The following is a 26,013-nucleotide window of genomic DNA, read 5'->3' on the forward strand; positions in this document are numbered from 1 at the left end:
CTTTAAAAGTTGGAAGTCAGATCCTACTGAGGAAAATAGAAAAGAGCATAAAATCTGGCATGTCACGGGTAAAAGTGTACTCAGGCAGGCCCAAGAAAGAATCAGAAGAATAAATAGCTAAAAATTCAAAAGATAACAGCAAATATATTTTTTTAAGTACATCACAGTCAAGAAGCCTGCCAAACCGTCAGTGGGGCCACTGGATGATCAAGGTGCTAAAGAAGCACTCAAGGAAGACAAGGCCATTGCCGAGAAACTAAATGAATTCTTTGCATTGGTCTTCACTGCAGTGGATGTGGAGGAGATCCCCAAACCTGAGCTGTTCTTTTTAGTTGACAAATCTGAGGAACTGTCCCAGATTGAGGTGTCAGTAGAGGAGATTTCTGAACAAACTGATAAACTAAACAGTAATATGTAACTGGGACAAGATGGGATTCACCCAAGAGTTCTGAAGGAACTCAAATATGAAATTGCAGAACTACTAACTGTGATATGTAACCTATTGTTAAATCAGCCTCTCTACCAGATAACTGTAGGATAGCTAATGTAATGACAATTTTTAAAAAAGGCTCCAGAGGTGATCCTGGCCATTAAAGACCAGTAATCCTAACTTCAATACCAGGCAAACTGGTTGAAACTGCACTAAAGAACAAAATTATCAGACACACAGATGGAACATAATATGTTGGGGAAGAGCCAACATGGTTTTTGTAAAGGGAAATCAGGCTTCACCAATCTACTAGAATTCTTTGTGGGGGTCAACGAGCATGTGGACAAAGAGGATGCAGCCAATATAGTGTACTTGGACTTTCAGAAAGGCTGTGACGTGGTCCCTCACCAAAGGCTCTTGAGCAAAGTAAGAAGTCCTGGGGTCCGAGGGAAAGTCCTCCCCAATAACTGGATAAGAGATCGGAAACAAAGGGCACGTTTACACTTAAAATGCCGCATTGGCGCCACTGCGCTGCCGCAGCGCTGTAATGGAGACAGTCTACGCCGGCAGGGGGGAGCTCGCCCGTCAGCACAGTTACTCCCGCTCCGTAAGAGGCGGTAGCTATCCCGCAGGGAGAAGCTCTCTCGCCGACACAGCCCTGTCTACACAGGGGGGCTAGGTCAGTGTAACTATGTCGCTGGTGGGGAGGCGGGGGGGATTTTTCAGCCCCCTGAGCATTGTAGTTATACCAGTATAGGTCTGTAGTGTAGACCAGACCATATGGTAGGAATAAATGGTCATTTTTCACAATGGAAAGAGATATCTAGTGGAGTCCTCCAAAGAGCTGTCCTGGGATCTGTGCTGTTCAACCCACTCCATAAATGATCTGGAAAAGGGGTGAACAGTGAGATGGCAAAATTTGCAGATGATGCAAAGTCCAAAGCTTAGTGCAAAGAGTTACAAAGGGATCTCACGAAACTGGGTGACTGGGCAACAAAATGGCCGATGAAATTCAATGTCGATAAGTGCAAAGTAATGCACATTGGGAAAAATAATCCCAACTATACACAAAAAACAATGGGGTCTAAATTATCTGTTACCACTCAAGAAAGAGATCTTGGAGCCATTGTGGATAGTTCTCTGAAAATGTACATTCCATATTCAATTCATATGATCAATGAGGTTTAAAAATTTACCAGAAATATATTTTTTCAGGTGGGAATAAAAACCGCAGGGCTGTATTTCAATGTTGAGATAGTGGCTAGGCATAGAAACTTTTTATCCTTTTGGTTTTGTCAGTTGTTTCTCTCTTCCTTCCTTTTCCCCATCTATCAGCCACCTGTGTAGTACCTGGGAGTGTGGTCTAGTGAGCACCCTAGAGCATTTGGGCTCTATTCCTAAGTCTACACCTGACGTGCTGTATGAACGATGCCAGTTCATTTACCCTCTTTGTGCCACAGTTTCACCATCTATACAATGGAGATAATACTTTCCCTGCTTCACAGGGGGGTTAATATTAATTAATAATGCTCTTTAACATGCTTTGGTATCCTTGTATGAAAGACCCTGTGGAATTACAAAGTAGTATTAACACACAGCCACCTGGGAAGATAAAATCAGATGCTACAGTTGTGTCCAAAGTCAACGGCAGCACCAGTAGGGGTAGCAAGCCAGGAAGGGATGGCTTTTCAGCTCTGCCGCCCCTTCTTCCCAATGGAGGATTTAATTTGTTGTGGACTCCGGCTGTAACAAAACTCATCAACAATGGAGTTGCAAGGCTTCTGTTGAGCCCCTGCGCTTCCTAGCTTTTTCCACTGCTTCCAAACTCGCAGGCTGGTTAACGTACCCTTGTAATGAAGCCAGTAAGTTAGCCCCACTCGCAGATTGAAGGTGGGCTGGGATCTATGTGGCTGCCCTGGTCAGAGCCGAATCTGAGTTGTTGGAGGAGTCTGGCTTCGTTGGATAGGGTGCTGCAGAGATCCAGCTTTTTCTGGGAGTCTGAGCAATCTTAGGTTGCCCATGTGAAAAAAACAAAAAAGGATTCTTCTTCTCCTTCTTCTTTCTCTTTTAGCCTTTAACCTAAATTGGAAGCAAAACTCTTTATTCACAAAAGAAAAAGAGAAGCATTTTATGTGTCACATCTGTGTCTGTCCCATAACTCTGCCTACCAGCTCTCCCTGGCATGGTGAATACAACCATTTTTTTATTTGAAAAACAAGCAAACAAAAAAAGCAACCCCCACTTTGTCCCCCCCCCAAATCCCTACCCACCCCAATCCCTTTCCACGTCCACTGACTTACACATCAATCATTCCGTACTGCTGCCGCAGGGATTTGAGTGTCAGCGTTTAACCTGGGATTTCTCTGCAATGAGGAGACACCCATGGGTTCGACCAAAGGGACGGAAGCGGAGAAATCCTGCAGTTTACCCTCCTCTTTATTTTGTTTATTTGTCTCTTTCCTGAGAAATCTGATTAACCAGATATCTGTTCTTCTTGTCTGCTTTCTCTCCCGCTCCCCCCCTGCATTTTCCTCTCCCTGGTTTCGTTTCACCCTTTGTGTTGCTCCCCGTTTTTATTTTGGTTCTGGTTTGATTTCTGTCTCCTCCTGCTTTTGCCACCACACCCCCTCTCTCCCCCCCGCCTTCAATTCCAAGCGGGCACATCAGTTACACTGATATGTATGAGATGCTGAGACACATGTCCCCACCTCTAGGCCTGGGAAAGAAATGCCCTGCTCGAGTTGCCTATAAGGTAGATCATCCTTAAAAACTCCCTAAACCACCGGTGAAAGCTTCTTTTTGCCATGGCTGAAATGGGTGCCGTTTTCCTGTGATATTATTGGTGTGATCCTGAGTTCTTTCTGGTGCTTCATCTTCTTTCTACGCAGACTGGATTTTAAACATTCCACATTTTTGATAATATTGTTTTGAGTCATTAAAATTGTGACACGTTAGTTTGTCTTTCCAGCTATGTCTCCACCTATCTATATAAGTGTCGCTCTCTGTATCTTTCTGCTTCCTTTCCAGTCCACTTGTGGGGTGGGAAGTGGAATTAATAAGCAATTTACGCTACCAATACAACTGCATATATTTTTGTATGTCTCTGGCTAGCCTTTTAGTTGTGTGGTGTTTTTTTTTCCTTTTAATTAGGTCAAAGTCATTAGGGTAGGCAGGGCCGTAGGCGGTAGCAAGTTATTAAATACAGCCAATACCATAAATGCTCCCTAATACACTCGTGGAAATAACTTCACACAAATCAAACCATTTTGGTCCAAAGGAAAAAGAGAAATCACATATAATTTGTCCTAAACAAGGTTTTAATTAAACCACAAGACACATTACATTCAAAGATATGGTAGTTGCTACATTTCAGACCCTGCTGTGGAGAGTGTGGTAGAAATGCAGAGATAAATTAGACTGACTTTATAAAGCACGGTCCAGGATTCCAGCCAATTCCCTCCCATTAGTTTCAGTGAGACTTGCGCTGCAACCACCAAATTCTGCATGAAATTTGCATTTGGCGAGGGCTTCATTAGGAATATTTCTTTAGCTTTCGTTCTCATGCCTTCAAAGGGATTTGCATGCAGGACTGGCCTAACTCTGTTCCCATTAAAGACAATGGGAGTTTTTACTGTTGACTTCAGTGGAAACAGAATTAGGCCAGCATTGAGCGTTTTTGAAAATCCCACTCATCCACCCTGGGCTTTGCTTGGTGTGACAGGTTGGAATGAACCCAGACCACATCATACCTCCAAGCATCACCTGATTTCTCATTTAAACTATGTGACACTGAGTTTCAGTAGCGGTTCCCTAAGCGATGGGCCTACGCCAAACCCCGAGAGCCGGTTCCCGCCCCCTGAATTTCACTGTGGCCTTTCATAGGGCATGTAAATATCAACCAAAGTTTCAAATAAATATTTTCCACATAGCCCTTCCCTACTGTAATGCATTTCCCCTCTATCAGACAAAGTGAGAAGAAGGTAAGGATAGTTGGCTTGGAGGAGGCTTTTGGATTCAGTATTACGCGAATGATCAGTTAGGTAGCTTTTCTGTGTGCATCTTGCTATGCTCCTGGCATAAAATGTGAGTACTCCAAAGGGGGGTATCTATTATGAATATATAGTAATGGCCAATATATAGTAAACATCCTTATAAAAACTTTGCAGACATATGATCAATTTTTAAACTTCCATGTTTCAGCCATTTAAAATATCTGTTGGTTTTTATATATAAAAACCCACACACAGAAAGGACGACATTTGCAAAAGTGGCCACCGTTTTTTTAAGTGTGTCTATTTTAGAGGCCCAAAGTCACAGTGAGCTTGATTTTTCAGAGCTGCTGGGTTTTTGTTTTTGTGGGTTTTTTGGCCACTTTCTGTATATGCTTTTTAAAGTATATGTATGTACACACACACGCCCAGAAGCATAATATTTTCAATTGTATTACTTTTTCCTACCTCTCTACATTAAAAATAGCCAATAAGTGTGTTTAAAACATACATTTTAACCGGGTTATTGGCTGCTTATAATTCTGCATTGTTTAGAGGCTGTATTTGTTGTTGTTTAACCTATATATACCAACTTCTATCCAGGCTGAGACCTTAGCTACTTATCTGCCCTCATTCATCACTAGAAAGTTCTTTTTACATTAGTCTTCCTACATGCAGTTTAATTTATGTCTGCATTTATATACCTTTCCCATAACATTTAGGTACCTTTGAGTATTTTTTTAAAATACACCCACTTGTTTCTTCCACCCTTACTTTTTACTCATCAAGTAACCGCTCTCCATGGCAGGGATGTAACTGAGTCCCATAAGTAGAGACGGGTCCAAGCTGTGAAGTTCAGATTTACAGTCAGACTTTCTCTGAGTTGAAGGTGGTCAGATATATTGTTCCACTTTGGCTCACTATAGAATAGGTCCAAGCTCTGGAGTTTACACCTGGATCTTGATTTGAATTCCCCCCAAAGTACAGGAGGGTTCGATCAGTCATTGCAGGTTGGGCTCATCCCCACTGATAGCAGTAGCAGTGTTACTAGGGCGGGGATCAGCAACCTTTGGCCCACGGCCCGCCAGGGTAAGCCCCCTGGCAGGCCGGGCCAGTTCGTTTACTTGCTGCATCCGCAGGTTCGGCCGATCGCGGCTCCCACTGGCCGCAGTTCGCCGCTCCAGGCCAATGGGGGCTGCAGGAAGCGGCAGCCAGCACGTCCCTTGGCCCGTGCCGCTTCCCGCAGCCCCCATTGGCCTGGAGCGGCGAACCGCGGCCAGTGGAAGCTGCAGTCGGCTGAACCTGCGGACGCGGCAGGTGAACAAACCGGCCCAGCCTGCTAGGGGTCTTACCCTGGCGGGCCGCGGGCCAAAGGTTGCCAATCCCTATACTAGGCATTTCACTAGTTTAATTTTTAAAAATCCATGCTTTCACTAATAATGACATTGGCTTTCATTGCCTCTCTCCTCCATTTTTATTAACTGATGTGACTAGGAAGAGCATGTGCGAGGAGACATGGTTGTGCTGAAAATCTGCACTCATATTAACACTACATGTGAATGGTTGCATTCAGTTGCCCTAGACTCCAGTGGTTTCCAAGTGGTCATTGTCTACCTGGGGTTACAATTGCTGTTCACCACGATCTGTTTGTAACTGATGGGAAAACTCAGTGTGACCAACAGTTGGCCCCACTTGAGGCACAGTGCAACCATCCATCCTCGGTTACATGCACATGTTTCAGATCACAAACAAATCTGTTTTCTAAGAAGCCAGAAAATAAGTAAATAACAATTCAAATGACACCCTCTAATTGTGCAACTGTAGCTCAGAGACAGCCAGTGAAAGGAGTCAATGTTTTGTCTCTGCCCTCTCCTGTTCTCTCACTGTCAGTAAAAGTCTGTTTTCTGTTCTGTTGGGCAAAAGGTTTTTTTCCCTCTTTGTCCCTCTTTGACTCTCTCTTTGATTGCAAAGATCTGGGCAGCCTGTATGGCTTTGTCCCTGTCTCTATCTGTTGGCCTTCTCGATAGTTCAGTGTTGTTTTTCGTTTGTTTATTTTCTCCAGACTTTGGGGCTACTGTTTCTTTCCGTCAAACTTCTTTTCTTTTCCTTTTTTAATTTGTTTATTTTGTTCCTCCTTTGTGAACTGTTCTCCTTGGTTAGCAAGACCAATCCCTGCAGAGTTGTTATGCACGTGGCTTGCTGCTTGCCTTGATAGTCATGCATGGGAATCTTTTAGTTCCTTGTTCTGACACTCCTCAGGTGACAGGAGAGCTTTATCCCAAGAGACACTGGGCGTTCGAAAGAAGGCCACTTTCCTCCACACTGCTGGGGCTGGGGTTGGGGAAAGTGGCACTTTGGCTCCTTCCAATTGATTAAAATTCTAGTGGTTGCAGAGTTTCAAATCAGAACCTTTGGTCCATTTAGCAGAGTTTACTGAGACTTCATTGTAGTCCTGTACAGGCCTTGTGAGTTTGCCAGCAACCACGGAGAGTGCTGGTCCCAGTTTTTCGGCAAAAAATGCAGATTTGGTGACACCGACATGTTTTGTGAGCTCGCGTCAGTTTCGCCAAACTGTTCTTGTCAAGAACAAAACAAAACTACAAAATAATCAAATTGTTTTACCAGGACACTTTTGAAACAAAATGTTTTGGTTCAAAGCAACATTTTGTTTGTTTATTAAAAATACAAAAACCTTTACAAATGTCCAAAAATGAAAGAAAAACATTTCGTTTGGATTGAATGAATTGTTTCATTTTTAACAAAATAGAAACATTTTGTTTCAGGTTGAATGGAATGTTTAGTTTGACCAGAAACTTCTTTTTTTTTTTTTTTTTACTTTTAGATTTGCTGAAAATTCAAAACAAAAAAAAATTTGCTCAATTTCTTTAAAACTGCCAGCAAACAGAGAAAAAATCCATTATTTGCTTGGCTCTAGTTATGGGTCTCCCTGCTTTTTATAACGCACACGGGGAGCAGGGAAGCTTCTAAACATTGATGTTTTTAGCAGGTTTGTAGACAAATAATCCTGGATAACCCCACCCTTGTATATATGTACACACACATGCACGTCTGGAAAACCTGCATAGGAAAATGGTCAGTGCATTATCTGAATACATTAAAAGATTTTGTGGCTGCAACGCTTGCATGCATCTTGGTGCTCATGGTGCTCTCTTGAAAATCTGTCCTTCATGAATTTTCAAGGCAAGACAGTGAGCATTCCAACAGCGTGCTTAGTCAGCCGGCAGAACTGGCGCCCAAGCGTTTGCAGTCATTGTAAACAGTTATTGACAACGGCACTTTCAGCATGGGTCTGGTTTTGTACATCCCAGAGTTTCTGATGTATCTGCAGAGAAACTGGGGAAAGGAAACCCAACCAGTGCAACGCCCTCTATGTACTTGGCAATGCATTGCTATTGAGCTGATGCCAAAGTGCCATCGTGATTGACAGAACAAGGAGTAATGGTCTCAAGTTGCAGTGGGGGAGATTTAGGTTGGATATTAGGAAAAACTTTTTCACTCGGAGGGTGGTGAAACACTGGAATGCGTTACTTAGGGAGGTGGTGGAATCTCCTTCCCTATAAGTTTTTAAGGTCAGGCTTGACAAAGCCCTTGCTGGGATGATTTAGTCGGGGATCGGTCCTGCTTTGAGCAGGAGGTTGGACTAGATGACCTCCTGAGGTCCCTTCCAGCCCTGATATTCTATGATTCTATGATTTAGAATTTGGAGGAGGGGTTTCAGTTTGATTTGAGTCGGGGCGTGACTCTTGAGCATAAAGCCATTAGGCTTGGAAAAGTTTTGATTTTGATTGGTCAACGTCAATTTCACTGTACGCACACAAACTGATGGAAAAAATATTTCCATAGGTAATAGTGGGAATGTATGGATAGGCAAAGTAAGCAAAATGATGCTTGAGAATGTATTGAAGTTTGATTTAAGGCTATTTACTTCATATATTTTGACATAGGATGTTTACCGGTTATAAAGCCTTAATTTTTTGACTCATCAATATTATCCCTCGAAATTATTTTTTAAAAAAATTGAATTCTGCCAAGCCTCAATGTAACATCAACTGTTTTGCTTATTGCAGGAATATCCAAACGTTGCCCTGCTGAGGGTCACACTGACAATTTGCCAAGAATACACGGTGCATCCCCTTACCTTGCCCATCTTGAACCACAGGTGCAGCCCATGGTGACTACAAATTCCAGCATGCAATGTTTCATCTTGTTCTGAGTAACTGTCTGTTGACCCAAAGGTTGAGCCTTGCACACTGAGATTGTAGTGCCCATGGGCTATACTTTAGAACTTCTTAGGCCATATCAAACTGGCCAGACTGGCTTTGGGGACACCCGGCAAATATTCTCCTTTGCCGTCCTAGGTCCATCATTGTCATGTGATTGTGGTAACTTTATCCCATACTGGTTTTTGTTTTCTTCCTTCCCAAGCTTTGTGTCAAGAATGAGGCCAGCAGAATTTGAATGTCTGGATTAGGCTGTGAATGATTCTAAACGAATCACAGACTTTAACTGGTCTCTGTGCTAACTAGCTGATCATTCTGCCTTCTCCGAGCAGTGTTTGTCTGGGGAAATGCAATGACTAGCCAGTCAAAAGACAGGGCATTAAATAAGTCAGAGCATAATATTACAACTAGAACAGGGTTAATTATTCATAGCAAATAATTTATTCAACAAATTCAGACTCTTTTTCTGCTAGCAGACTGTCCATAAGCAGTTCTCAATTCTTTTGAATGTATTCACTGTTAGGAAGCATTCCCCCCTCCCTCAGCGATTTTTGTCCCATAAATTGCCCATGAGTAGTTCAAAGTGAGTTTTCAGTATCCAAAATTTAAGTGGTGTTAGCTAGTTTTAATAGGATACACAGAGCACATGGTATTTTTTTTCCATTGACATTTGGATGAGTGCAACAGTGAGTCAGATTCCCCATACACATACTCATGTTTACAATTCACTTCTGTGCAGAGGGTCTATAGGAAGCCTATGTGCCACTTAAATCTCACTTAAGCCCTGAGACGTATAGGTTGTATAGTAGCCCTCTACACTGAGATGATTTGCCCCTAACATTCTTTAATATCTGCTTAAAATTCTCTGTCTCCACTGGAATTCCTGTAAGAAAAAGATTTTCAGGAGATTATTTGCTGAAAGTAAACATGAAATTGGCACAAATTCAGGCAAGGTCAGTTCTGTATTTTACTTGAATGAACGTCTGTGCACATTTAGTTAGTTAGTTAGTTAGTTAGTTGCCCAGCTCTAGTTACAACCCCTGTTAATAGCTGAGGAATGTCTGACTTGCTCATCTCCCAGAGCAAGAAATGCTACAAATATAGCCCATGCTCCAGTCTGTAATTGGCTGTTATCTTGTTATCTGGTTGCTCCCCCTTCTGTGATGTAGAGAGTTAATTGGGTTTCAGAGCAGCAGCCGTGTTAGTCTGTATCCACAGAAAGAACAGGAGGACTTGTGGCACCTTAGAGACTAACACATTTATTTGAGCATGAGCTTTCGTGAGCTACAGCTCACTTCATCGGATGCTCAAATAAATTTGTTAGTCTCTAAGGTGCCACAAATACTCCTTTTCTTTTTTTAGAATTAATTAGGATGCTCTAGAGAGAATATCACAGCCCCAGCCCCTGAGGCCTTTCACTGCAGAAACATTAACAAGATCTTCTGATACATTAGTTAGGTTCCTCTTGTTAGCCTCTGTTCTGCTCATGTTGAGAAGGGAGAGTGACTCTGAAACTGCCTAATTAAGATCTGGGGATTGAGGAGGTTTGTCTGGTACAGGTTAGGAAATCAGGAACTAGATCTCCATCTCCTGCCTGATACTTCTCTTCAAACTCCATTTGAGGAATGAAGTGTAGGAAGGGGAATGGCAAAAGGAGCAGAGAAATCTATTTCTGCCAGGCACCGAGATCTAGTGTGGCTTTTCTCTTCTTCCAAGGTAGTCTTTTCCCCCCATTTAATTAGTGTAGCTAACCACACTTTTCATTTGTGGCAGGCAGTCCCACATTGATCCTGGAGTGGAGTGAACTCCTTACTGGAGTCTCAGAGCATTGTGATCCCTTAACATCTGTATCAACACGCTCGTATGTTTTCCTTTGAAATCTGGAGTAATGGAAAAATGCTGCAAATCAGACCCTTCCTCTCCTCCCTCCAGTTCCTTATGGCAAATTTTTGAATCACACTTCAAAGCAGCAGGCAGTGCCAAGGCTCAGTGGGTCACAGAGTGAGGACGGCAGTTCTGAAATAAAGTGGGGATTTTTTTGGTTTTGAGTGGGGCATGAAGAGCAGAGGGGCTAGATAATGCTGCCCCCTCGCTCACGGAGCATGCTCGTTAGCTTTCACAGGGTTACAGTGATGTAAGGTTCCCTTGTTGTGCCGGAGAGGAGTGGAGAGGGTTAGTTCGGTCTGTGTAATGTGAACCTACTTCCGGCCACTGTGGAAGGTATCAGATAAGATAAGGTGTGCAAGTGTAGGAACCGTCTCAGAAACTTTAAGCAACATTTTGATATTTTTCTCAGCATTGGGGTTGTAGGGGGAAGTGCTGATTACATGGTTTTCAGAAGTGTTGAGCATACATAGCTCTCATGGACTCCAGTGGGAGTTTTGGACACTCAGCACCTTTGAAAATCAGGTCCCTAAAGTGTAAGCAATGGCATGTGTTAGGGATGTATTAGCAGGAGTGTTGTAAGCAAGACACGAGAAGTAATTCTTCTGCTCTACTCCATGCTGATTAGGCCTCAGCTGGAGTATTGTGTCCAGTTCTGGGCGCCACTTTTCAGGAAAGATGTGGACAATTTGGAGAAAGTCCAGTGAAGAACAACAAAAATTATTACGAGTCTAGAAAACATGACCTGTGAGAGAAGATTGAAAAAATTGGGTTTGTTTAGTCTGGAGAAGAGAAGACTGAGGGCGGGGGGGGGACCTGATAACAGTTTTCAAGTACATAAAAATTTGTTACAAGGAGGAGGGAGAAAAAATGTTCTCCTTAACCTCTGAGGATAGGACAAGAAGCAATGGGCTTAAATTCCAGCAAGGGCAGTTTAGGTTGGACATTAGGTAAAACTTCCTAACTGACTGGGTGGTTAAGCACTGGAATAAATTGCCTAGGGAGGTTCTGAAATCTTCATCATTGGAGATTTTTAAGAGCAGATTAGACAAACACCTGCCAGGGATGATACTTAGTCCTGCCATGAGTGCAGGGGACTGGACTAGATGACCCCTCGAGGTCCCTTCCCGTCCTACGATTCTATGATTTCTGTGTGGCAGGACCTAGCATCATTGCAGGTAGATGAGGCTTTTAAATGGGAGGAAGAAAAAAATAAATATGTGGTACATATTAAGAACTGCGAGGTGCTGTAACTGGAGAAAAATGTTACTTTAAAGAGATATTTGTTGTTCATGTTGCAAGATAAGACGATATGAATCAGCTTGTCCAGTGTGAACTATATGTTTCTAGGAGCCTGAGCAGACTCATGCTAAGATGGGTGCTGGTGGAGTTAGTGAAAGGAGTGGGCGTCTCTCCTAACAAACCTGAACCCTGAGTGCTTATTCAGCATGACAGTGGGTAGCCCCCAAATAAGGGGAATCAACCATAGAAAGGGTCTGATTTTTCCTCTCCCTTTTCTCCAGGGATGCATTCAGAAAGAGGTGGCTGCTCTAAGTAGATGATTTAAAACCATTGCAATAAACAAACCCAAATCTTGCTATAGAGAGATAATGAGAGCACTTCATTCATGTGCATTACAGGTTGCTATCCTGTCTTCTGCTCTTTGGGAAGGAGTCATTCAAGAAGGGGATTTGGAGTCAGGACTCTTTGACTTCTGTTCCCGGCTCTGCTATTGACTCTCTTTGTGATCTTGGGGAAGTCACTTCACTTCTCTGCCTTATGGGAACAATAATAACCTGCCTCGGACAGGAGTAGTGAGGCTTATGGTCGGAATGTGCATGCTCAGCAAGGCATTGCAGGGAGTGCAAAGAGACTTTCCTTGCCCAGTGGCTAACTACAGTCCCACTGGAGGGCGCGCACACTGATCCTTGCTATCAACTGGAGGAGCTGGATGGCTGACAGACAGAAGGCCCTGGTCTTGTCCATCCTCTCTCCTGGCTGGGTGGGGAGGGCCATGATCGTGGCACACTTTGCAATGCTGCTGGAGCTCGCGCTGCAGTTTGTGCTTCCCCCAGGAGGGAGTCTGGTTGAGTCTGCTGGACTCCCTACACCACCTCTGACATTAACAGCCAGATTTTAGGGCCAAATGAATACCTGTAAAGTGCTTTGAGATCCTCAGATGAAAAATGCTGTACAAGGGCTAAAAGTTATTCTTGACTTTCAGTGCCATGGCTGGCATGTATTGATAACACGTCCAATCAGAAATAACCCACACTGGGTCACTCTAGAGGGGTTGGCATTAGGTCATCCTATTAGTTTGCCCTGTCTGGCTGTAAAGGCTATGTAGGACTCTGCAAGGCAAGGCAGCCAGTCACATCGCTCCTGTTCTTGAGAAGTACGGGAGTTACAATGGGGCACGGACAATAAATATGGAGGGCCACATGTCCAGGTGGGCCTCTAGCACTGCACCCAGTGAACACCGGTTTGCATGTACACGGGAACGCCCGTTTGCTCAGTTATCCGTGCTGTACCACACGTCTGTTTGTGTGTGCCCTTTGAGAGGTCACCTCTAAAATCCCATCAGCACTGATTGAAATTTGCGAGGAAGGGCCTCCGTACAGCGGAGACATGTCAGTTCACAGTGTGGGCTACATTTTGCCCTCTGTGCACGAGCACAGCTCCTCTTGGGAGTCAACTCTGCTAGGTCTATAGGGAGACCCAGGTTTTGCAGTCCCAGTTCTCAGGAGGATGGAGCTCTCCTCGGAGGAATTATTTCTCACCTGCTTGGTCTTCATTTCCATGCATCTTCTTTCTCTCTCCATCTCTTAACTCTCTCTCTCTCTCTCTCTCACTGAAGTAGGATTCAGTGGGACTCTTTCAGTAAGTTAACCACTGGATTGCACTGAACACACTACGTTTGCGCTAACCTTTGGCGTGCTGAAGGAGGATATTCCAACCAAGGCGCTATTCGGTTTTACACAATTGAACAGACGAAATTTGTGGAGCTTTGCCAGCATTTGATATTGCCTTTGAATTACATGGGGAGGAAACGCTCAGCTTTGATTTCGTTATCCCTCATGTCAATACACTGAGGAGAACCCCTTGTCCTTGTTTTAAAGGGGGTTCTGTTAGGTTGTGATGGTTTCGCTTAGCTCATTGATTACTAGAGTAGACCTGTAGGGAGCAGAGTGGGTTGCTGCACAAGCCTTTCGCCCCAGTAGACTTGGGATCAGAGCCTAACATGTAAAATGAATGTGGGGGTCTCAGCTCTTTCCAGTGCTTGTTCACCATTGACAAAGATAATGTGCCAAAAGGGTGCCCCAGCCCCACTTTATGTCAGCAGGGCTCCGAATAGTGTTTAAAGTCCTAACACGCCTATCCCTGCCCTTCTGAGTGCTGACCAGTGTCTCTGAGCGATCGAGTATTTATTTTATCTGTAACATCTCTTCCCCCACTCCTGTGGGGCAGCTGGCACTGGGTGTGTAGCCCCTTGCCACACAAGTAGCTGGGAGGGTTCGAGGTTGAGGGCTGATGAAGCTAATGAGAGGAGTTTTTCTTTCTGGATCAGATGCAAACACATGCACAGCTTAACACTCCAGTTTCCTTAAGCAACCAGTGTTGTTTAAACAGGACAGGCTGGATTTCTCCCATTACGCTTTACGGTGGTACAATTCCATTGACTCCACAGGAGTTACTCCTAGGTTACCCGCACACAGTAGCTGCATGGGTGCTTCCTAGCCCCGGCAGACAGTCCGACTAAAATCCTCTAAAAGCAGTAGTGTGGTCCCACGGTACCGGCAGCAGCTTGGACTAGCTGCCCCGAGTACAGTCTCACCCGACGCCCGGAGTACGTAGCTGGGCAGCTAGCCTGAGCGGCCGCCCCGCTGCTGCCAGCATAAGCAGAGAGAGTGCACGGCTCTCTACCCGAGCTGGGATGCCCGCTACCGGCTGTGGTGTAGACATACCCTCGTTTGCACTCCTAGAAGTGAACAGGGCGATCAGGCTCAGCCATTTTTACCTCCGTTCCAGCCTCTCTGTGGTTGCGTTTGATGCGACTCCTAAATCAATGTTCAGTTTATACCACTGGGAAATAAAATTTCTGAGATTTCCCCCCCAAAGAGTCCAAACTCTTTTTTCCCCTCATGGTGCAAAAGGAGGATGAAATATTAATGTAAGAGTCCTGCCCTTTTCGACAAAGAGCAGTTTAATGATTAGAGCCGAGGACAGAGCATAAAGACCCCTACAGAATCCGAATCCCAGCTTTGGAGTCTCTGATACAAGTCTCTGGGTAACACTTTCAAAAGCACCTGAGTGACTTAGGAGCCTACGGCCATGGCTACGCTGGCACTTTTGTTGGTATAACTTCTGTCGCTCAGGGATGTGGAAAAACACCCCCCTGAGTGACATAAGTGACACCGACAGAAGCACCAGTGAGGACAGCGCTATGTCAGATGGGAGAGGGTCTCCTGCAGACGTGGCTACCACCACTCGCTTGGGGTAGTTCCATTATGCCGCCGGGAGAGCTCTTTCCTGTCGGCAGAGCACGTGGGGCGAGACGGCAGTGTGACTGTGTGCATGTTCAGGGCACTCCATGTCTCCCAGATGCACAGCTAGTCTCACTGCAGTGACGATGCACTCACTGACCCCACAAGGGAATTGCCCTTGCAATGTCGACCTGCTCACCCTTCAGACTGACCTGAGGCTGCCAGGTCCTGCTTGTGGCTCTTTGTCTCTGTGCTACAGCCTCACTGTGGGAAGCAGCTGTGTGGAACAGGTAACACCCAGTGGGAGGCTGGAGTCAGCGGTAGAGTGTTCTCCTTAATGTGCCATGTCACCAGGGAGGAGAGGAGAGCTATGCCTCTTGCCTGGCCAGCGGGGACCCTGGCCGAGTGACTTTCCTTAGCCATACACAACAAGGGTGGGACTGGTTTGGTTGAAGCATCAGTAGCACCCCGACAATAGCTGCGGGAAGGGCTCGGCTGCTGCGGTGCTTCTGTTGCCCGAACCAGGACACCTGGCGGGAGATTAGGGTAGGATGATAGGTAGATGTTGCCCAGGGAGATCAAATTGATCCAGCTCGAGACAAAATATACTCCTCTGAGGGCAGCATGAATGCTGGCAAATCCCAGTCTCAGAACTTTGCGGTGAGCCCTCTGGTTCCGCAGCCTTCCGGAAAAGAAGCCACCCTCCCCAGAGGCAAGGCTGCGTCTCCCAGCACACAGCACGCGAACGGCGAGCGTTTCCGAATTGCACATACTTGTGATTTTGCTACTGTAAGAATCAGGGGGATGGCTGATCACCCTAGAAGGGGCAGCGCGGAGGGTGGGGGAGGGACAGCACCAGCTGGCACTGACAGCAACTCTGCTTCATTCCTCAGCGGCTGGTGCGGATGAACATGCCGATCTCAGATCCGGACTTAACGGTCCACTTCACTTCCACGCTGATGGCCTTGATCCGGACCGCTCTAGAAATCAAACTCGCGTCAGGTGAGAGGGGAGAGGAGAGGGAGACGTGCGCGAACGTGAGCGTGAGTTCAGAAGCTGGCTTGCAGCAAGGTTATTGTGCCCAGAGGGCCAGCCTGCTAAGCCAAAGGAAGGGGACGTGATGAAGGAGGAGTTCCATAGAGGAAGTGGGAGGATCCTCTAACCAATTACCTCCACCTCCTAAAAGGGAAGGTAGACTGATGGATTTTGGAGTGGGAGACCCCAGCTCTGCTCTGACTCAGGGTACGTCTACACAGCAGCTGGGAGGTGTAATTCTCAGCCCACGTTGATGTAAATGTGCACGGCTGCAGCAGCATGGCCGGCAGCTGGGGCGAGCTGCCCGAGAACGCACCCAGACGGGTGGGTGTGACTGTGCAGCGCTAGCCGGAGCCGCCACCCGTGCAGCTGCAGCTCCCCTGCTGATTTCAGCCTGCTCGCTGAAGCAGAGCTCGCGCGTTTGTCTGTGCGAGCTGGGAATTGCACCTCCTGGCTGCAGTGCAGATGTATCCTCAGTGCATGTCCTCGACAAGTCACTTCACCGCTCTGTACGGCTTTGTAAACAGAGAACATGACTTGTTCACCTGAGTAAATGGCTTTGAGATGAAAAGCCCCAGGCAAGCACCAAGCGTTGTGATTTTTTTTAAAAAAAAACAACCCTGACTCCTTAGGTTTTATTGCCTTAGCCAGGCCAGTAGGAAGAAAAACCTCTTCCTGCTAAAGATCCTGTCTGCTGGTAGTGGAAGCCACAAGTCTGCAAGCTCTGACCTATATTATGCTCGGAGATAAAATTCAATTATGTAAATGTTTAAACAGGCAGATACATGGCTTCCCAATTAAACAATACAATAAAATCTATCAAATTCTACCTTGGATTATTAGCTTGTTTAATCCGCCTTCGAAGCTGTGGCTTCCGCTGGAGCCAGAGCCAGAGTGGAAGTGGCCAGAGCTCTTTTATGGTCATGTATAATGTCAAACCTAAAGGGAGGACAAAACATGTCCCTGTGGTTAAGATGCAGGGCTGGGAGTCAGGAGAGGTGGGTTCTGTTCTTGGCTAACTAAATGAGACTGAGGATCTCGGCCTACATGACTTGCCCAAAGGTATTTAGGCACCTAACTCCTATTGAAATCAATGGGCGTGAAGAGCCTTAAATACCTGTGAGGCTCTACATCTTCACCTCTTTGTGATACTTACTTAGCTCATAGTAGGGCTGGATGCTTTAGCTCATGAATGCACTTTAGATCTTGGGGTGGAAATTGCTCTAGGGCAGTGGTCCCCAATCTTTTTACCTTGCAACTGCCTTACTCCTGTCCGCAACACACGCCTCCAGAGGCGGGGGCAGGGCCGGGAGTGGAGCCTTGGCTGAGGGCTGAGGCCAGCAGCTGGGACCCCAGGAATGGGGCTGGCAGCTGCGGCCAGCAGCCAGGGCTGGGGCCAGGAGCAGAGCTGGGTGGTGCTCCCTCCCCGTCCCTGCCACCTGTGGGGGCTGGTCTGGGCTTCACCCATGCTCCCCTGAACATTCTCTGTGCCTAGGGGGACATGCCCCATAGTTTGGAGATCTCTGCTGTAGGGGACAAAATATTATGGTCCAATGGATCTAGGCTGATTGACACCAGCAGAGTATCTGACCATGTAACTTTAAAGCAAGTGTTAAGGACTGTCTCATTTCTTAGGGGCCAGGACCCTCCTTCACATTAATAAGCCTGCGTGTGAAGGGGACAGTTGAGCCCTGAGATCCTGTGTCATTTTCTTACATTTCACTGCTGATCTGTCAGGCCAAGTCATTTCATTGAGGGTGACTGTCTGCAAGATCTTTGGCCATATGCAAACAGGAACCAACAAATAGGACACTTTCCACAGAAGGGGATTTGAGGGGTTACAGGTAGTCAGGGGCATGGATTTGAGGTTCTGGATTTGGCCTTACCCATTATTACCTGGTTGGTTTGGATTTTTAGGTTTCCCCAGCCAAATGTAGTTGAGAGTGGCTGGTAGGACAAACAGTCCCATAAGCAACCCAGGGAGATGCAGTGTGACAGGTGGCATGCTCCAAGCACTGTTGGAATAGCAAACGCTATAAGAGCGATAATAGTCTCCTCCCTTTGCTTTTCTCTTAGAAAATCCATCTCAGTCACAGAGAGAAACTACTCAGTCTCATTCTGTGTAATTTAGCCACTTGGGAACCAGCCTGTAATCTCATAAATACTTGAATCATTCTCAGCCCGCATGTCGAGAACCCACTTTGGCCTCTTTAACGGTCTCACTATCCTTGTGTTTGGTTTTATAGCATCCATTTGATGATGATGTTATATAATTGTCTTTTAATTTTTTGTGTGTGTGCTGCCCCACCACACCCACCCTGGTGAAGGGCGGGAGGGAAGCGCGTGGGGGGGAGTGTTAATGTAATAGCTTAAGCCCACTGTTATTTCATAGTCAGATTGTTTTCTGCTGTGGCTTCATTGTGTCCCTCAGAAGCAGCTAATGATGTGACAAGTCTAAAAGAGAAGGACATTGTTCAGGTTACAGGGTAACAGTGGCAATGCAACCAGATCAAACTGGTCCCTGAAATATTGTACAGGTCAGACTGAGTCCGTTCCAGAACTCACACACTGGTTTATAGTGGGGAGGGCTAGCACCGCCGTTAATATCAGTGGTGAAGCTGATCCTGACTCGGTATTCTGGGAAGAAGGCAGGGGGAATGGATTTGGAAAAGACAGGATCTGTTCACATGGTAGCTTGCTCGTTCATTTGAGGTACAAATGAGGAAAGTACGTGTGCGATGTATAGTCATTCGCTCTCAGCTTCATTTGCCTTTTTTGCCCCCTGCCCAGCGGGTGTGAAGCAGCACCAGTGTGATGCTGAGCTGAGGAAAGAGATCTCTCTGGTTTGGCCCAATCTGTCTCAGAAGACATTGGACTTGTTGGTGCCGCCCCATAAACGTAAGTGCTAACTAGGGATCCTCTTCCCCTTAGAAGCAATGCAGAGACATGAACTCAAAAACCCATTCCAGGCAGCCACAGAAATCCAGAAAGAAAAGGAGTACTTGTGGCACCTTAGAGACTAACCAATTTATTTGAGCATGAGCTTTCGTGAGCTACAGCTCACTTCATCGGATGCATACCGTGGAAACTGCAGCAGACTTTATATACACACAGAGATCATGAAACAATACCTCCTCCCACCCCACTGTCCTGCTGGTAATAGCTTATCTAAAGTGATCATCAAGTTGGGCCATTTCCAGCACAAATCCAGGTTTTCTCACCCTCCACCCCCCCACACACAAACTCACTCTCCTGCTGGTAATAGCCCATCCAAAGTGACAACTCTCTACACAATGTGCATGATAATCAAGGTGGGCCATTTCCTGCACAAATCCAGGTTCTCTCACCCCCTCACCCCCTTTCAAAAAACACACACACAAACTCACTCTCCTGCTGGTAATAGTTCATCCAAAGTGACCACTCTCCCTACAATGGGCATGATAATCAAGGTGGGCCATTTCCAGCACAAATCCAGGTTTTCTCACCCCCCCACCCCCATACACACACAAACTCACTCTCCTGCTGGTAATAGCTCATCCAAAGTGACCACTCTCCCTACAATGTGCATGGTAATCAAGGTGGGCCATGTTACCAGCAGGAGAGTGAGTTTGTGGGGGGGGGGTGGAGGGTGAGAAAACCTGGATTTGTGCTGGAAATGGCCCAACTTGATGATCACTTTAGATAAGCTATTACCAGCAGGACAGTGGGGTGGGAGGAGGTATTGTTTCATGATCTCTGTGTGTATATAAAGTCTGCTGCAGTTTCCACGGTATGCATCCGATGAAGTGAGCTGTAGCTCACGAAAGCTCATGCTCAAATAAATTGGTTAGTCTCTAAGGTGCCACAAGTCCTCCTTTCCTTTTTGCGAATACAGACTAACACGGCTGTTACTCTGAAACAGAAATCCAGGTTCTTCCTCTCTTGTGGATGGTGCCGAGAGCCAACCCTAGGTGTGCACCGCAGTCTAGCTGACATTGTCCAGAAGCCCATTTCATCCTCTGCCTGGAGTTTCCTTCAGATGTCACCTCTGGAACGCTCGCAGTCCCGTGTCCCTATCCCTCAGTCGTAAGAATCCCAAGGTCACTCCCAGGCATGGGTCTCAAAACTTTCTCCTAGTGCCTCTTGCCTGAGCCAGTAGATTATTTGCATTGTGGACAAAGATAATACATAGAGGCCAGAAGAGAGCAATGCCTTGTCCAGCCTCTTCAAGAGAGATTTCTTTGTCATGCAGCAGTCTTGCTTCCTGTAGTTTTATCTCCTTCCAGTCTGGCTCCTGCAGGTCAGGGGAGCAATTTCTACCATCTGGGTTCTGTCTGCATCCAAAAAAAGTGAAGAGAAGGATGTTAAAGGCTGCAAAGAGCCCATGTAATAGGAAGAGGGGGTTGGTACTAAAGGCTTAATCTCCCCTAAGGATGGCCTGTGGGAGTATGTTGAGAAAATGGAAAGTTTGAAATTCTCTTGATTGGCAAAAGTAAGGGCTCTGAATCCCCTGGCTTGCTGATTAACGAGAAACAGCCCCGTCCAATCAGGGCAGCCTTAACTGAGAAAGGTATGGTGCTAAGCTGCACGACAGGGAGAGGTCAGTGATAGAACTGTAAAACAAAAACAAACAAAAAAGCCATCTGGAAAAATGAAATACAATTTAAATGTATATTATCCCATTATTCCCCTGTTGATGATAATATAATGAAAGAAAAATAAGGCCTTTCTGATGATAAAAATGCTGGCTGCAGATCTGGTATTAATTTAAATGTTCTTTTCTGTCTCCCATTCTTATACCAGCATACGGGTTTACTTGCCTAGGGCACCCTTCCTGTAACATATCCCTAAATGTTTTCAACAGAGAGCAAAGCTAGGGTGTGGGTGGCTTCAAAAGCGGATGCTGTGACCCTCAGAGAGTGGAAAGGCAACAATGGTCAGGGATAGAATGAAGGAAAAGGAAAATTGCTAAGATGAAGAAGTCTGTTCTAACCATTTCTTTCCCTCTTTTCTCTTTCTCCTCCTCCTTCTTCACTTCTAATGTGATGTCCTATGTGTCTTGTCCATTGCACATTTCCCCCATTTAAATAATTTCTTCCCTTTCCCTCCATTTCTGACACCCGTTCCTTCTTTCCCCCTCTCCATCTGACTCTCCTTTCTGCTTTTCACCTCCCGTTTCCTAATCCAGCTGACGAAATGACTGTGGGGAAGGTCTATGCCGCTCTCATGATATTCGACTTCTACAAGCAGAATAAAAACAGCAGGGAACAAGTGCACCAGCCACCTGGAGGTCTTTGCCAGGTACCCAGTAGCAAGACGCTGTTCCCTCTTCTCACTCCCACCAAGGTGCATGGGCATCTCACGATCATTTATACTAGCAATGAGCAAACCCCAGAAAGTCTAGAGGTCCCATTCCATCCAGCACCTGAAATTTGGGATGCTTCTCCAAGCCTTTTTGCATTTTCAGCGCATCTTGGAAGTGGAAAATCTCATTTCGTTTCTAACCCTTCCTAATTTCAGCGGAGCTGGAAATACCTTGGGTAAAATTTCCAAAAGCACCTAAGTGATTTAGGAGCTTATGTCTCATTAAAAGACAATGAGATTTAGGCTCTTTAAGTGACGAGGAGTAATCTTTTCAAAAGCACTAAAATGTGTTTAGGCCCTTGGGAACCCAAGACCCATTGAAAGTCCGTGAGATTTAGGCTCCCAAGTGCTGCCACTTTTGAAAAATGGAACTTAGGCACTGCTGAAAATTTTACTCCTTGAAAATATCTCCACCCATGGAGCTTGGGCACTTCCACTTCCTACCCTGGCCGGAACTGAGAGGCCTGAGGCGCATGTAGCCTGGTAAATTTTGAGAATGTGAGATTGCACTTGTCGCTGCCTCCAGGTCTTCCCCCAGATGGCTGTACAGATCCTGCGGTTGAGTGTGGGACACACAGACAGAGACTTGATGATGTTTTAGGTAATACTGGCAAGTGTCACTGAAATTCTAGACGAAGGAAAGAAAGCACAATAAAGATAACAACATTTCCCAGATCATGCAGATTTGTGGTGATTGACACACTTACAACATCATGGAGACTGATTACAGAAAAGACAGGAGAAAAAGCAGTGCTGCTCGCTGTGATACTTACCACAAGAAGAAGGTGCTGGTCTAGGCTTCCTGCCTAGTTGCCCATGTCATCATCCTGGTGAGCCAGCTAGGAATGGGACTGACAATCTTTTATGCACCTTTTTCCATTCCACCCACATACATTTGGGACCATATCTAATTAAGTCTCAGGCCCCTACTCATATTTGATATACTGAGAGATCAGTTTTAGGGTTGGGATTGTCCATATGTGATATTCCAGTTGACCATAATTACATTTCCAACAGTTGCTGTGAGTCCCTTTCCCAGTAGTTTCGGTACATCAATGCAGTTACCTTTTATTGTAAAAAGCCCCGAAGATGCGGCCATCTCTTCATTTGTGGTTTACCCTAGGTACACGGCTAACCTATAACAAGATACAGATTGCTGTATTTAACCCTAAGTCAAGCACATATTTCATAACCTTTGGTCAAGTAGATAATATTTATGCTAACTGCCAATAGGCACTGCACAAACACCGAACAAAGAGAGTGTCCCTGCCCTAGGGAGCGCTCGCTTGGAATCCATTAGACATTAGATTTCAGCCTTGAGCGTGCCACCCTGTACTAGGCCTGACTCTAAGCGCTTAATGCTTAAGACCTATCGCCAAGTCTATTTTTAATACATGTATTTTGGTTTTTCTACTTGCTGTTCAGCTTCAGTAACTTCCATTATTATGTCTATAAGCATGCTTTACAGATAAGTTATATTTTACCCAAAACTGTAGTCCCTCCAAGATCAGGTCAGGTGTCAACAGTCAACAATGACAAACGAGTGAAAACTTTATGCAAACAGTGAGAAAGATTTGGCTTGAGTTTGGGGCCAAGGTTTGGATTGATTCTTATTGTAGCCAAGCTAGTTCATCTGTCCCTGTTTATCACACTTACTTTTGCTCAATAATCGTTCCACAGCTCACAAGCAGAGCATTTTGTTATTGGGCTAAATCCTGCGGTTCTTACTCAGAATTTAAACCCAGCTCCCATTGACTTCAAAAGGACTTGTGACTGAATAAGATCTGAAAGAATGATCCCCATGCTTTGTCCATGTTCACATCTTAAGGTCATAGGATAAAATCTTGGCCATACTGAAATCAGTGGCAAAACTCCCACTGACTTTAAATGGGCCAGGATTTCATCTATAAAGCATATAATATGGTCACAGGGTCACTCAGTTAACGCCAAGCCAGGATGATGGGTGAATTTCATTGGTACCATGAAGCCCTAAATCAGAAACACGGCCTTGGGATTGAAACTTTGGGAATTCCTGAAATAACAAGCACCTAGTAGACTTCAGGGTGATGTTACAGCAGCTGAGTACACATGCAATTTACAGCATGCATCTGTCAATAGGGAGACATCTCTTAATGAAGGCAGCGTGAGGGTATTTCAGTACGAGACTCGGCATCACAGACTGAGATCTGAGTTAGCACCTGACCCTTTAAGCTGTGGGACCTTTTGAGGTTGACTCAAAACCATATAATTTTATTCTGTTTGATCTGAAAATTGATGTGTAGCTAAAACCATTCCTCCCAAATAATCTGTCTTGTGAACTATAAAAGGCTTGGCTACTGTGCTATGGAAACGAACCGGAAAGAGCGAAAGAAACCATTTTTAAAATGTGAATTTAGTGCCGGAACAAGGTGCCAGATTGACATCCCCGGAGGCTGATATGCTTCTGTTTGCCCACAGAATGTGTACAGCAAGGACAGTGGCAATGCATGCTTCCTTTATACTTTCCCAGCAACGTGCCTCATCCCTGATAAATAGGGACCTCTTTTAAGGTCCATGTGGCCTATACACAGAAAATGCCAGTAAAGGGGGCTATTAGTGCTGGTTGCGATCTTGGAACAGGGCTTCGATAATGTGGACACCATTAAGAACGTAACTAGGAAAGACCACACCCCACATTCTCCAAGCAGCTGTAGCTTTCTCATTGATGCCCTCTCTTTATGCATTGCAGACTGGACCAGTGTCGTTGTTCCACCCCTTGAAAGCAACCCTGGAGCAAACCCAGCCTCTGGTGTTCAACCATGCTAAAGCATTCCTCCGCCAGAAAAGTTGCACCTCGCTCAACAATGGGGGCACATTGTGAGTAGTCCCCCGGCTTCCCACAATTACCTTAGACTGCGGTGGCCCCCACAATGATTTCTCCGTAATTCTCTGATTTCTCCGTATTTGAACCAGCCCCCTTATGCAGTCTGCATTTCATAACTTCCCACCATTGCTAGTTTGTGTTTTCAGGCTCCGGGAGCTTGGAATATTGCAAAAATTGCCCAGTGAACATTCATTGATTCTAAAGAGTCTTGGAGTCAAAGAATGCCCCCAAGATATGACAGGACTTAATGTCAGTGGGAGTTTCCATGCATGGTACTGAGAAGGGCAGAATCTGGCCCTCGTTTCCTGCAGCCAGACAATACAATCTCTGCACAATATGCATGCAAAACCCTTTTTGCCACAATTGTCCCCAGTGCCCTCCCTACTTCCTGCCCTCCTTGTGTGTTAGATTTGTGTGGGTCACTCGTGCCACTGACTTTCAACAATAGACCTCTGAGATGTAAATACATTAATACCACCATATTTTTCCCTACTGGTTGATAAACCTGTAACTGTAAAAACCTAGGGGTAAATTTATCCCTGATACAGCTTTGCTGACTTCATTTGCGTTACACCACAGAGGAATTTGACCAATAACATTTAAGATTCTTAGCCTAGCTGGCCATGTTAATGTAACTTCTCCATGTTTTACATAAGTATGTGTATTTGCTGAGTATTTTTGTGTGTGTTTACTAGTGACAGTCTAGCATTCGTCCATTCTTTTGTGAAAAATACACCTGTTTAGCAACATGTGATCTCCAAGAAAAGTTTGGTCTATTGTGTCAGTCCCAGAAGTAATTTCCTAAAGCCCTGAAAACAGGTTGCTGTTTTCCCTTTTAAGTAGATTGGTTTTGTTTCCATGGTCTTCCTAAGATCCTCAGGGTGAATGAGGAAATTATCTGTCAGTCAAAGTTCAAGAGCCCTGTAGTTTACTAGCTTCACCAGCCGCTCCCCTATCCAGCTTTTTTCCCCCACAACTTGAGAAGTAGCCCCCCAGACTGCTCCAGAGCACTTTAAATAAATCCAACTGCAAAACGCCTAGCACAGCAGTTCACCTTTTCTCTTCACCTTGCATCAGGCCAGCCCCAGAGAGCGGGATCAAGGAGTCTGTTTCGTGGGGGACTCAGCGCACTCAGGATGTGTTTTACGAAACCAGGACACCAGCTTTTGAACGAGGCCACTCGGAAGAAATTCCCATTGAACGGACAAGCAAACAGGTGAAGATAGAGTGGAATGTAATAGGTCTCCATAGGTGTCAAGCGAGTTATTCCTTTTGACAGCCTAATAGCTCCATATTCATGTTTTGGGCCAAATATTGCTCTGTTTGTTGCAAAAGACTTGCTGGGATGTAACTGAGAACTGAATCTGACCCATTAATGTCTTTGTAACATTTTCTTTGGCAGATGCCCCTCTTGGGTGTGTGGCAGACTCAGGCTTACTCCAAATGGGAGCATGGGGGAGGAAGAACGGTCTCATGGCTGGGCGGCTGGATTGGGAGATAGGAGACTTCGGTCCAATTCCCAGCTCAGCCACAAACTTTGCTGTGTGACCTTGAGCAAGTCACTGTGCCCGGCCTCCCCATCTGTCCCTTGCTATATAGAGGTGTGCGGCTAAAATCCATTGTTGATTGTGAAGCGCTCAGGTACTAGCTGTGCAGGTCCCTAGACAGATCACTGTTACTGATGGACAGGAAACGTGGTTGAAGAAGGCCTTCACATTTGTGTCTCTTGCAGAGGCAATGTTGG

At 45.5% G+C, this 26,013-nt stretch overlaps 1 protein-coding gene across 1 annotated transcript in view; it reads left to right on the forward strand.

Annotated features, from left to right (window-relative positions):
• Positions 1-26,013, forward strand: part of CACNA1B (calcium voltage-gated channel subunit alpha1 B) — a 475,550-nt gene that overhangs the window by 433,807 nt on the left and 15,730 nt on the right. Inside the window, exons 41-46 of the mRNA XM_077835554.1 lie at positions 3,086-3,182; positions 15,922-16,030; positions 18,854-18,961; positions 21,231-21,388; positions 24,135-24,262; positions 25,347-25,485. Coding sequence (XP_077691680.1) covers positions 3,086-3,182; positions 15,922-16,030; positions 18,854-18,961; positions 21,231-21,388; positions 24,135-24,262; positions 25,347-25,485 — 739 coding nt within the window. The remainder of the gene's footprint in view (positions 1-3,085; positions 3,183-15,921; positions 16,031-18,853; positions 18,962-21,230; positions 21,389-24,134; positions 24,263-25,346; positions 25,486-26,013) is intronic.

Source organism: Eretmochelys imbricata, chromosome 16 (genome assembly GCF_965152235.1).
Source record: "Eretmochelys imbricata isolate rEreImb1 chromosome 16, rEreImb1.hap1, whole genome shotgun sequence".
Classification (NCBI taxonomy): Eukaryota; Metazoa; Chordata; order Testudines; family Cheloniidae; genus Eretmochelys; species Eretmochelys imbricata.